The sequence below is a fragment of the Spodoptera frugiperda genome, chromosome 7 (assembly GCF_023101765.2).
Source record: "Spodoptera frugiperda isolate SF20-4 chromosome 7, AGI-APGP_CSIRO_Sfru_2.0, whole genome shotgun sequence".
In the NCBI taxonomy this organism is placed as follows: domain Eukaryota; kingdom Metazoa; phylum Arthropoda; class Insecta; order Lepidoptera; family Noctuidae; genus Spodoptera; species Spodoptera frugiperda.
In genome coordinates, this window is record NC_064218.1 from 5,509,209 (window position 1) to 5,520,717 (window position 11,509).

Here is an 11,509-nt window from a genome sequence, read left to right on the forward strand (position 1 = left end):
TATTAGTTACATTCAAGATTTAACGCAAAGTGATATTAACAATATCAAGTTTTATTACTTCTGGTAATTTTGGGTAAAAAATTTGGATATTTTGACGTATTTTCATACAAATTATCTAATTAGAGTAGATAATAAAGACTGCACGGTTGGCGCGGTAGCTGGGCAACTAGGTGCCGTGCAACGTGTCGCGGGTTCGATTCCCGCATGGAACAATTCTTTGTGTGATAAACAGATTGTTGTTTCGGGTGTGGGTGTCATGTGCATGTGAAATTGTATGTTTGTAAACGCACCCACTACACAGGAGAAAATCCTAATGTGGGGCAACTTTTAAAAAAAAGGCCTTCTTAAACAGTCAAAGTAATTGAATGAGTTAAAGTATTATTACTAGACCTACTACTATCCGTAGGTCTTATACAACCGGAGCTGCGGACTGCCTAGCCGGGGCTCTGACTTGAAAAGTAGGCGTAAGAACGGGGTTGTTTTTAGTCAGTAAGAGTCTGCCACCTTTCTCGCCTCGCCCAAGGCGGGAGAAGTCACTGGATGATTTCCCCCCTTGAAAAAAAAACGTCCTATACAAACTCTCTAGTCTTTCTCCCCAAAAATGATGTTTAGAGTTTTCTAAACATCATTTAGTATTTAGTATTGTTTGTATAGGCCTGTTTAGGCCTGTACAAACAAAAAGTTCTTTGTGTCGTTGTAGTAGGTGACATGTAAAAGAGTTGATATTATAATTATTTATTTTGGCTCATTCAACGGGTTCATTGATCCTCATTTTCACGGTTATAATGTTGATGTTTATATGCAACAAAACAAGTTTTTCGTTTATCAAAATCATCCGATGATAATAGTATAAAATGATGACGTCAGAGATCTATTTTTGGTTAATTCACACATAGAAATAGGTACTAGCTTAGCTAGAATACAATAAATTATTAAATTCGTAGTCGCATGCGCAACTACCGTGTACAAAGATTTAGAATTAATTTCTGGGTTAAAAATATCTGGTTACATTTTGACTCACTGCTTCTTATATAAAGTTCTGTGAATATTATCGTGAATGTGATTATTGATAAATAAGGAAAACAATGTTTATTTGTAACCTACTTTCATTCAGTTTTTTCGTAGAATTTGTTTTCGATAGCTCATGACACGGATGCAGGTAGCTGCCAATTGGTCGATCAGGGACTTACTCTTCAATCTGATCCCGATCTATCGACATTAATTCCTTATTGAACGTAACGTATTGCGTGGATATTAAATGAACTAAAAGGTATTGAGTATGGTTTTATGTATATTCCGAAGCAAATAGTAGTACCATCGTAGCAAAGCTACATAGCATATTACTAGTGGAAGAGCACCCTTGACATTGACGTCTTGTGGCTGATATAACAATGACGGTGACGATGTACACTGACTAAGTAATTAGCAGTTATTGATTACGAAAAGCTGATGATTAAGTTCACAGGCAAGCTCTTGGAGAAAACCTATATCCAGCCTTGGACGAAATCGTGGATGACGATGCTGAATTAAAGTATCTTTCTATTTTTCTTTTTTTTTAGACTTTTCCCCACTCTAGGATTGTTTCATGTATCGTGGGCGCGTTTACATACATACAAGTTGTGAATCACACAAAGAGTTGCTTCGTGCGGGAATCTAACCCACCACATGTTATGCGGCAGCCGGTTGCCCAGCCACCGCTCCAAGCGTGCAGTTCTTGTTATAAACTAAATTCAATAATTTTCAGTAAACTACGTTTAAAACAAAAAAAAATTACTTCAACCTCCTCTTTTTGAAGTCGGTTAATATACTAAAACCTGCTCCAGAGTGTAACAATTTCTGAAATCCGCACCAAAATCACTTCGACCAATCGTGAGATACAGAGATAGGTCCAAACACAGAACAGGTCAAACAAAGAGCCTCCTTCTTTTTTGAAGTCAGTGAAAATTTGAAGTGTTCCATTGATGGCAAACACGTATGTTGATTAAGTATCAGCCTGCTGTCTTACTAATCTTAAGGAATCTTATTGCATTCTATCATTATGAGAGCACTACACACCTGCTATTAATGGTCTTCTACAATGACTTCACCTCACCTCTCTAACAGCTGAGATACATACTCGAGTCCTTCCGTATTCCAACATGAAACTTCTTTAACGATATTTAACGCATTTTCGCATTGTTTATAATTTTACTATCTATAGACTTTAAACAAAATCATTTATTTGATGTGTTGTTATTAAGCATACACATTATTCCTATTAACCACGTGTGAGAGGCTTAAGGACTAAAGAATTCCCGATCTTTGAACATAAACGTCCACACACATAAGGACACATGGCGAGGATACATACGTATACAGATTACACAGCCCTCCTGCCGCGATGTTTACGATTATGTCACAAAACCGGGGTTCAAAAGATGTTATTGACATTGCATCCCAAACCAGTTCTCTCAGAATCGATGCTTTTATCACCAAACACTTCGAAGGACTTTATTTTTTCTTAATCTCTTAACACACAGTTATAATAACGGGTTTAGAAACAAAGGATAACGGTTTTACAGTTAGCCTGCCAAGTTGTACTGCGAAGCCTATAACGTTTTACCTTTAGATTAGGTAAGACTTTAAATAGCATGTAGGAAATGTAAATTCCATGTAATCTCCTTTAAAGAGCAAAGGATAGGACATAAAGTCAGCTTCGCGTAGTAAATTGTGTCAAGTCTATTGTAATTTACGGTCTACAATAATAGCTACATACACATCGACAATGTACGTCAGAAGTCTTATAAATTATGCCTCTGATCGAATCTTAAGGCTGCGTAATGAATTAATAATATTGTCATAACTAGTAGTTACAACAATAACTAAGTAACTATGCATAGTAACTAAGCATAGCAAGAACTTAGTTTTTGCTCCTTATTCTCAACATAGAAATACAATGATTAATTTTATTATACGCTTATTATACACCACTACAAGAAATTATAAAATATATAATATATTATGTTCAATATCTGTCGACTATTATGATAAAAAATGTCTTATTGATAAAAACAACGAATCCTAGAAAACAAATGTTGCAAACATGTTACTAACCCATAAACCTCAATGTAAAAAGTGTTCAAAAGAGAGAGAAAAGTGTAAAACAAACAATACAATGCTACAAGGTAATAACGAGATCAAAGCCATGCAATGAATATCATTACCGGTGGCGGGCGCACTGCTTTCTTCGTCGCTTAGTATGCGGCCCGTTACATCGACCCCAAGCCGACAGGTTTGAGAACAGTTCGCACCCCGCCGGGCAGGCCGTGGGGATCACAAGCCATGGGTCCACAACCATCTAAACCCGGCATTGCGACAGTAGACGCCGCAAGAGGAGCACTTGCACAACTTTCTTTCGGTAAGTATTTTTCTATAAAAAGCTTCTTAGAAAGTGCTGTGAAAGTGAGCGGATGTATTAGTTTGTTCGTAGAAACGTGTTACTTCTACTGCATGTTTTCCTTGCTTTAGATTCCGGGATATTGTGTACGTTGTTTTCTTGCACCGCTTTGTTTATTGATATTGTTTTTGTCACGTTTAGTAGCAGTTTCTTGTTAAATCTAATAGAGCTATTAACTTTTAAATGCGGTATCATCATTACCAATGACTATATTGGAATCGTTAACAGTTAAATCTTTGTAAGCGGTCGATTATAGCATATTAAATCCTTTATTAACTTCATCATTTCGTTTTATGGAACGTGTGTCGTCAATCAGAAGTTTCTGAGAAATAAAACGTCTTGCATACTAAGTAATTCGCGTGAATCCTTCTATTTTTACCGGTACATGTGCGAGAAAGTAGAATGAAGACCACAAGTAGTGTAGCCTTGACATTGTACGGAGCTATTGTTCTTTTAACTTTCTTCGATCTCGATTCGTAATTTACTTTAAGCGTATCACGTAGTTGCCACTTGGTGAATAAAAACACCCAACAATGATCAGAATATTGTGTAAATACATTTGTTTAGGTACTTACTTGAGCAATAACTACAGAGATATTTGTACCATATTCTACCACTCAGAAATAAATTAGATAAAAGACTATCATCATGACTATACAAAATATATATTATGGATATCATGATGACGTTGTAATATCCATCTATCTATGTCAATGACTTCTGGTGTGTGATCTGTGATCACTGATCATCATAGATGAAACATTTTATCAGACCAGATACCGAATCTTGCTGATGGAAACCGACCAATATTTTTATGTCCTACTTCATCCACATAATTTGAACATAATATTCTCTTCACCAGGTAACCATAAACATGAGGAACTGGTTGCTATGTCTGTGTGTGCTGACGGTGGTGGTGTCATGCTACTCCCAAGCCAATCGCTACGAGAACTTCAACCCTGATGCCATCGTGCAAAATGACAGGATCCTGTTAGCTTACTACAAGTGCGTGATGGACAAAGGGCCCTGCACGAGAGATGGCAAGAACTTCAAACGTAAGTTGAATTTATTTATAATACTGTTTTCGATGATAAGACGACGACATGAGTCATTGTGTATTGAATTTATTAACAAGATTTTAGCGAGAAATGGGTATAGTTTAATTATATTTCTTTCTGCCCATATCTGGGGATAGTTACAGACATGATGATATTTTGATTCTAACATAGTTGTAATTATTATAGGTAGGTAATTACCGTAGCAGTATCTTATAGTTCTTAATCATCATGAGAGTCATCAAATTAAGCGTCTATCTATTATTCCTTTTACATGTCAGTTAATTTCCATTGACGAGAATGTACTTACATTGAAATACATAGAATTTATAGGGACTTTAAAAAATACTTTAGAAAAATACCTATTACTTGTTGACACAAAGTGAAGGAAATATCGTGAGGAAACACTGGGCTTATAATTTCTAAATATAAGTTAGTAATCACCAACTCGCATTGAGCAAGCGTGGTGATTAATGCTCAAGCCTTCTCCGTGTGAGAAGAGGCCTGTAGCCAGCAGTAGTCACCTATAGGCTGATGATGTGATGTGACTTGTGTTGTTAAAAAGTATCTGCGGGATTACTTTGTCCCTACTATAATGCCCCCCCTAAACAATTCACAAAGCGTATACATTTTCTTATTTCAAGCCATTTCTATGCTAAATCTCTCTTCGCTCCTATGATATTATCTTTATGTGTCTCTGGAAAACTTTACTATTGTAACAAATTCTGCTCACGGAAGAAACCACAATAATGTGATATGTATGTTAAATAAAACATTATTGTCTTGCTTCATTATCTAACTCAAAGTATATGTTTACATTTCATTTACTACAAAAAATATAAATAAATCTAATTCTATGAGTAAATGTTTTCTTAAATCGAATTAATTACTTCTTGTTCTTATATTTACAGCTAGGCATTTAGAATTGCTTTGAGGGTGTACCAATATAAAAACGTAATGAGATTTTGACTATACAAACATTGTTTTATACGTTGCTCCACACTAGGATTTTCCCCTGTATCATGATAACAAACATAAAATTTCATATACACATGGCACCCAGACCCAAAACAACAATTTGTAGATCACACAAAAAGTACGCTACACGTAACGTGGTAGCTGTTTGCCCCGCCACCACACTAACCGTGCATTCACTGTTATTGTTTATTGAGCTTCATTAGCTTTCAAACAATTAATTATTAAAGTCACCAATAAATAGAATAGTAAAGATTTCTTGATAGCAAAAGCTACAAAAAAGTCTTGCATCTCTTATAGAGGTAACTTTACAGCAAACAAAATATCAGTATTTGTTTTGCCTCACACATTAGACTCACATAACAAAGAATGTGACATTAAAAAAAACTTAACATTTTTATTCTAGGTGTCCTACCAGAGACGCTAGCCACCGCATGCGGACGCTGCAACCCTAAACAGAAGACGATCGTGCGCAAGCTTCTACTGGGCATCAGGTCCAAGAGCGAACCCCGTTTCTTAGAACTTCTGGACAAGTACAACCCTGACCGCTCCAACAGAGATGCTCTATACGCCTTCCTTGTCACCGGTGCTTAAGACCAAAATCAAAACTTAGGCTTATGTGATGGAGTTTTCGGCGCGTGATAAGACAGTACCCATTAATCATTCATTTATCATCATCGTCATTATCATGATCATCATCATCCATTCAACATCCCCCAGTTACTTAGACCCTAGTAACTGGGGGACTATTACATCCTAGTAAAATATCTTCTGTGGGTTTTGGAGAGTTAAGAGAAAACCACGGTCCAAACACGCTATGGATTCATATCGCTTGTCACAATCTCCATCACATAAATCAAATCCCACATCACGATATCCAGTCCAATATCTATAAAAGTAACGTTACTTATCTTAAGCTCTAAGGAGTAAGATATCAAACTCAATCTGTTCAGCAACGAGTTTGATGTGTACCGTTACGTTGTAAAAAAATATGTATTAAATGATTGACAGTATTGTTAATTAATATTAGAAATCTTGAAGCGGTTTAAAATCATACTCCGCTCTCTACGACTGCTATATTTGATTCTTTAAATGGGTTTTATTATTTCAAATCCCGTTAAATTATTAAGCGAAGCATTTATAATTTATTCAAATTGATTTCAATTAGTTTAAGGCTTAGATTAAGATATTAAAGATATTTTAAAACATTTTGTGGTTTCAATCAGATTACTCTGTTTATCACATTAAGCATCACAGAAGGTTGCTATTAAATGCAGGCTAGTTTCGTCATTGAATATGCAGCAAAACAATCTTCATTGAACCGATAATTATCGTGGTAATATGCCCATGCATAATTACTACCGACATATTTGCCATACTGTGGTCTGTTCTAAGAAATAAGGTATTTTATAAGTTAGTATAAATATAGGACAGGTCGTCGATTAAAGCACTCAGCTGCTAGACAGTGTCCGAGATTCACCTATCAGTGTAAAGAGGCCAGTAATCATGAAGGTAGCACTACTCACACTCTGCTTCGCTCTTGGAGTTCTCGCTCAGGATATGTACGAGAATGCCAACGACAACTTCGACATCTCTGAGGTTCTGGGCAATGAGAGGCTTCTCAACTCCTATGCCAAGTGCCTGCTCAACAAGGGACCTTGCACTCCAGAAGTAAAGCAAGTTAAAGGTAAGTTTAATTAATACAAATATTTCAAGAAAAAACTTAACTTTTATTCTAAAACTAAGGTACATTCATCATCAACAAAGTCCACAAATTACGAGTACAACTTATAACACAAGCCCAGAAATGCTAACTAATTAAATTAAAGTAGGCTTGTCTGGTGTTACGGGTGTCCGTAGGCGGCGCTGATCGCTTACCATCAGGTGATTAGTCTACTCGTTTGCTCCCTACTCCATAAAAAAAGTTAAAATTTTCATTTGTTTACATAAATTACGTCCACGTGGTTCTTATCTAACACTTTTTTAAATGTAGCAAAAGAGACCCATCCTTCAGAATGTAATTTCTTTGCTTCTTCCCAAAGCTCATTGAAACTTTGATCCGTAAAAGAATCTCCAGCAGCTTCAAAGACCTTTCTAACTACTTCTGCGGAACGTTTGGCGAACATATCTCGATGACTGACGCCAAGAAGAGATAAAACATTCGGACACAAACATGCTCGTGCGTCAGTTTCTTCACTAAGGTATACGGTGTCGGCCTTACAATAACGAGTTGGAATGACGGGAAAGCTTTTATCGAAATACCTTCCTGATGGTAAGCCAGCTCGAGTGTTCTTGCTGGGTAACTCTTGTCCAGGTTTCACCATCTCCTCATACGTAGTAGAATAGTACAAGCATTCTTTAGAAGTATCTGGTATGTTGGGCAATGGCGGTAGTGGTTTTGTATGATCAATTGCTCGAACAAAAGTTTTATAGTGTATTTGAGTGCCATTAAATGCGTTCCATGACTCTAAAAGAGTCTCCATCAGAGACGGATCGATTTTAATATGTTTACTCGTACAAAAATCATAAACAGTTTCTTTTGGAAGCCAACCTGATTTAGTTCCATCAAGATATTTTAAATGTAAATAGAAATTGTGAAGGTATTGCGCATCGAAACGTTTAGATAAACATCTTCGTACATTATTTAAGTGCTTCAGACATTTTAAATAAAATAGTCTTCTGGGATTCGAAGGGCAAGTTGTTAAGACTTCTGTAATGTTACTAGGTGGCTTTAATTTTCCAAACGTAAAATCAGGCGGTACGTTATCAATGTTCCTATATGGCGCACTCGGCGAACCTAGATGTGCCTCTTTCATTTGCTTAAAGTCTGCTAGTTTGGAACTTATATGATTATAGGACGAGTTTCCTTGTACGACTCTGTCGTCGGTCAAACAACATTTTACATGTTTACCCCCTTTGTCAATATTGGTTTTTAAACCAAAAAGAAAGTTAGGATCATAAGGCGGTGAGCAGTAATTACGATTCGTTCGATAACTTGGTTGTTTACACGCTGGTAGGTCAGGTAAGGGAACTTTTGGCAATACAACATCGTATAAACGTTCGTTTACCTTAGTTTTCTTCCCCATAGTGGTAGTTAGAACATTGCATCCTTTGGGCAACATAGGAACTTGATCAGCAACTGCTCCAACAGGTTTCTTCCAATAAGATCTATATACTGTACATTTTAAGTCTTCTACAAGGTCTTGGTATTTAGTAGTGCTAGGTGGATTGATAAGTTCACTACCGGGAGAATAAAAACCTGCATGACGCATATCTTTATCCTTTGAAGGTCTTGGTTTGATATCTTTTATGGGAATAATTGCATCACCAATGAGGGCATCAACTTCGTCTTTCAATAAGTAACATTGAAAATGTTTGGCAACGGATTCATTGCGTTGTGCAGTGGGTTTACCAGCAGCAGCTATATTTGGACTCCTCTCATAGAATAATCCCGCATTTCCCTTGCCCCCATGGATACATGGAACACTTCTTAACATAATGTTATTGCTAATAAATAATTCCTACATATGATTCAAATAATCTTTAAACATTTATTGACAACTTGTAACAAAGACGTGAAGATGACGTGAACTAACCTTTTCTTTTTCATTGATATCTTCATTTCTGACACTTTCGAGTCTAAGGTCTTATTAAATTAAAAAGATGAGGCTGTATAGAATACTTTACTAAAGCAGAGCAGTTATTTGAATCTAAAAACGAATGGGTCTACTATTCTGTGATTATCATATGAGTGTGCTAATGCAGCGTAATGTCATATTCGTTACATAATTATAGGTATCAAATAATCAAATACTGTATTGATTGATTTTATTAGAACATTGAAAAAAAAATTATATGCAATAGTAACCATTAATTTATTTTTCTCTTTTTAAGATAAATTGCCGGAAGCCCTGGAAACCCGGTGTGCAAAATGTACAGACAAACAAAAGCAAATGGGTAAGACTTTGGCTCAAGAAGTTAAGAAAAACCACCCCGACATCTGGAAGCAACTGGTAGAGATGTACGACCCTGAAGGCAAATACCAACAAGCGTGGAAGGACTTCCTCCAAGAATAAAACTGTATATCAAAATAAACACACCATTAACATTTCTATCAATTTTAAAATTGAAATTACAAATAATTATTGTCTAAATTAATACAAATATTTGGAAAATAAAGCATCATGTTAAAAATATTGATGACCATCTTTTGATTTCTCTTCACTTAATCTCATGTATACTCGTAGTTTCCCAACGCCTGTCGAAATGTCTCGAAACAGACCCAGCCTTCTGAATGATGTTTTTTAGCTTCTTCCCAAATCTTATTGAAACTTTCATCTGAAAACTTTTCTCCAGTTGCCTCAAAAACTCTTCTAACGAGATCTGGTTCTCTTTTTTGGTACATATCACGATGCGAGACAAAGAATTGCGTCAACACACTTGGACACAAACATGCTTTAGCATCTGACTCTTGAGGAAGGCAAATTATATCTGCTTTACTCATCCTATCAGGTTTTATCGGGTAATTCAAATCAAAGTACCGACCCGAGGGTACACCAGCCATTCGCCTAGTATCAATCGGTTGGCCTGGTTTTACCATTTCAGAATAAGTAGTTCGAAAATCAAGGCAGTCTTCTTGTACATCAGGTATTTTAGGAACATCAGGAAGAGGTTCTCTATAATCCAAAACTTGAACAAATGTTTCATACTTAATTTTAGAACCGTCAAATGCTTGCCATGTTGATAAAAGAGGCTCAATCAATTGCTGATCAAATCGTATTAGATGGGACCCACATAATTTGTAAACTATTTCTTTCGGTACCCACCCCATTTTTTCTTTATCATAATATTTAATTTCAAAATAAAAGTTGCGATAGAAACTTGGCAGTATTCTTTTAGACAAGCCCTTACGTACGGTATTCAGATGCTTAAAGCAAGATCTAAAAAAATCTAATCCTTTGTTTATCTCGCAGAAAGTAAGACATTCTGGTAAATTATCGGAAGGAGACACTTTGCCAAAAGCGTGATCTTTGGGAACTGCAGTAATGTTTTTGTTCGGAGCTAGTACCTGCCCCATTCCTGCAGTATGAGTATCCAAGTAATTCGCTTCGATTGAGTTAAGTATAGCCCTATGTGCTGTCCCATTCATAATTGCGTCATTAGTAAGACAACACCGAGCATATATACCACGTGGATCTATACAGGAACGGTGGCCGTATGTTAATTTTTTGTTAAAAGGGGGTGCACAATATTTGCGATCCGTCTGTGCGCCAGCCTGTTTTGAGGGAGGTGTTTTATCAGGTATTGGTTCTTTAGGGAATAAAAACTCATAAAGGGGCTGAGAAGTATCCAATTTTTTGCCATATGTTGTTCCTTCTATATCATATCCCTCCGGAAACATTGGAACTGGATCTTTTACTTTTCCAAGTGGTTTGTTCCAGTACGATGAATAAGAAGTTTCTTTTAAATCATCTACAAGGCTTTGAAATTTTGTTTTAGCGGGTGGATTAACAAGAGCATGAGCTTGCCCACAGAGGCCCCCATGTCGCTTATCTAAAGGTATTGGATGACGTAGGGGTGGGAGTGGACGCGGTTCAGGTGGCGGTATGATTGCGTCACTCAGTAGAGCGTCGACTTCATCTTTGAGTAGATATTGTTGCAAAGCGTCTTTCACACTCTCATCTGCCTGACGCGTTGGGACACCAGCGGCGAATACTTTTGGATCCCGTTCCTTAATAAACCCAAGATTTCCTTTACCCCCTGTAGTAATAGGTTTAGGACATTCTTTAGGCATTATAAATATACGTTTAACTAAAATATAACTTTATAAATAAAATATGAATGTTCACAAAAATATGTTGTAAGCTGTTAATGTCATCTTGACGTCGTTTTATTTGTTTCTTAAATTGATTGAAATAGTTTGTTAATTCATAGACACACTCTTTGGGATAATTAAGGAAAACCTTACTAAAATGTAAATGGGACATGCAGGAAGTAATAAGAGGAATAAGTTGATGTTTCTGCCTTCATTAAAACCAAGGGT

General features: G+C 36.4%; 2 protein-coding genes across 2 annotated transcripts; one reads left to right on the forward strand and one right to left on the reverse strand.

The window, feature by feature from the left end:
- The first annotated feature begins 3,233 nt into the window (after nt 1-3,233).
- On the forward strand, nt 3,234-9,662 carry LOC118265700 (uncharacterized). The gene is made up of 5 exons (XM_035578777.2): nt 3,234-3,397; nt 4,299-4,491; nt 5,873-6,059; nt 6,915-7,153; nt 9,361-9,662. The coding sequence occupies exons 2-5, from the start codon at nt 4,311-4,313 to the stop codon at nt 9,540-9,542; spliced, it is 789 nt and encodes a 262-aa protein (XP_035434670.2). The 5' UTR covers nt 3,234-3,397; nt 4,299-4,310; the 3' UTR covers nt 9,543-9,662.
- Nucleotides 9,569-11,358, reverse strand: LOC118265688 (EF-hand domain-containing family member B-like). The gene has a single exon (XM_035578756.2). The coding sequence runs from the start codon at nt 11,258-11,260 to the stop codon at nt 9,698-9,700; it is 1,563 nt and encodes a 520-aa protein (XP_035434649.1). The 5' UTR covers nt 11,261-11,358; the 3' UTR covers nt 9,569-9,697.
- Between the last annotated feature and the right edge of the window lie 151 nt (nt 11,359-11,509).

What these genes read in the sequence shown, in the direction of transcription:
- LOC118265700 (XM_035578777.2), top strand. Translation starts at nt 4,311, where the DNA reads ATGAGGAACTGGTTGCTATGTCTGTGTGTGCTGACGGTGGTGGTGTCA. An exon ending in TTCCTTGTCACCGGTGCTTA is followed by an intron (nt 6,060 to 6,914) that starts AGACCAAAATCA and finishes CGTCGATTAAAG; the next exon opens with CACTCAGCTGCTAGACAGTG. An exon ending in AGAAGTAAAGCAAGTTAAAG is followed by an intron (nt 7,154 to 9,360) that starts GTAAGTTTAATT and finishes TCTCTTTTTAAG; the next exon opens with ATAAATTGCCGGAAGCCCTG.
- LOC118265688 (XM_035578756.2), bottom strand. Translation starts at nt 11,260, where the DNA reads ATGCCTAAAGAATGTCCTAAACCTATTACTACAGGGGGTAAAGGAAAT.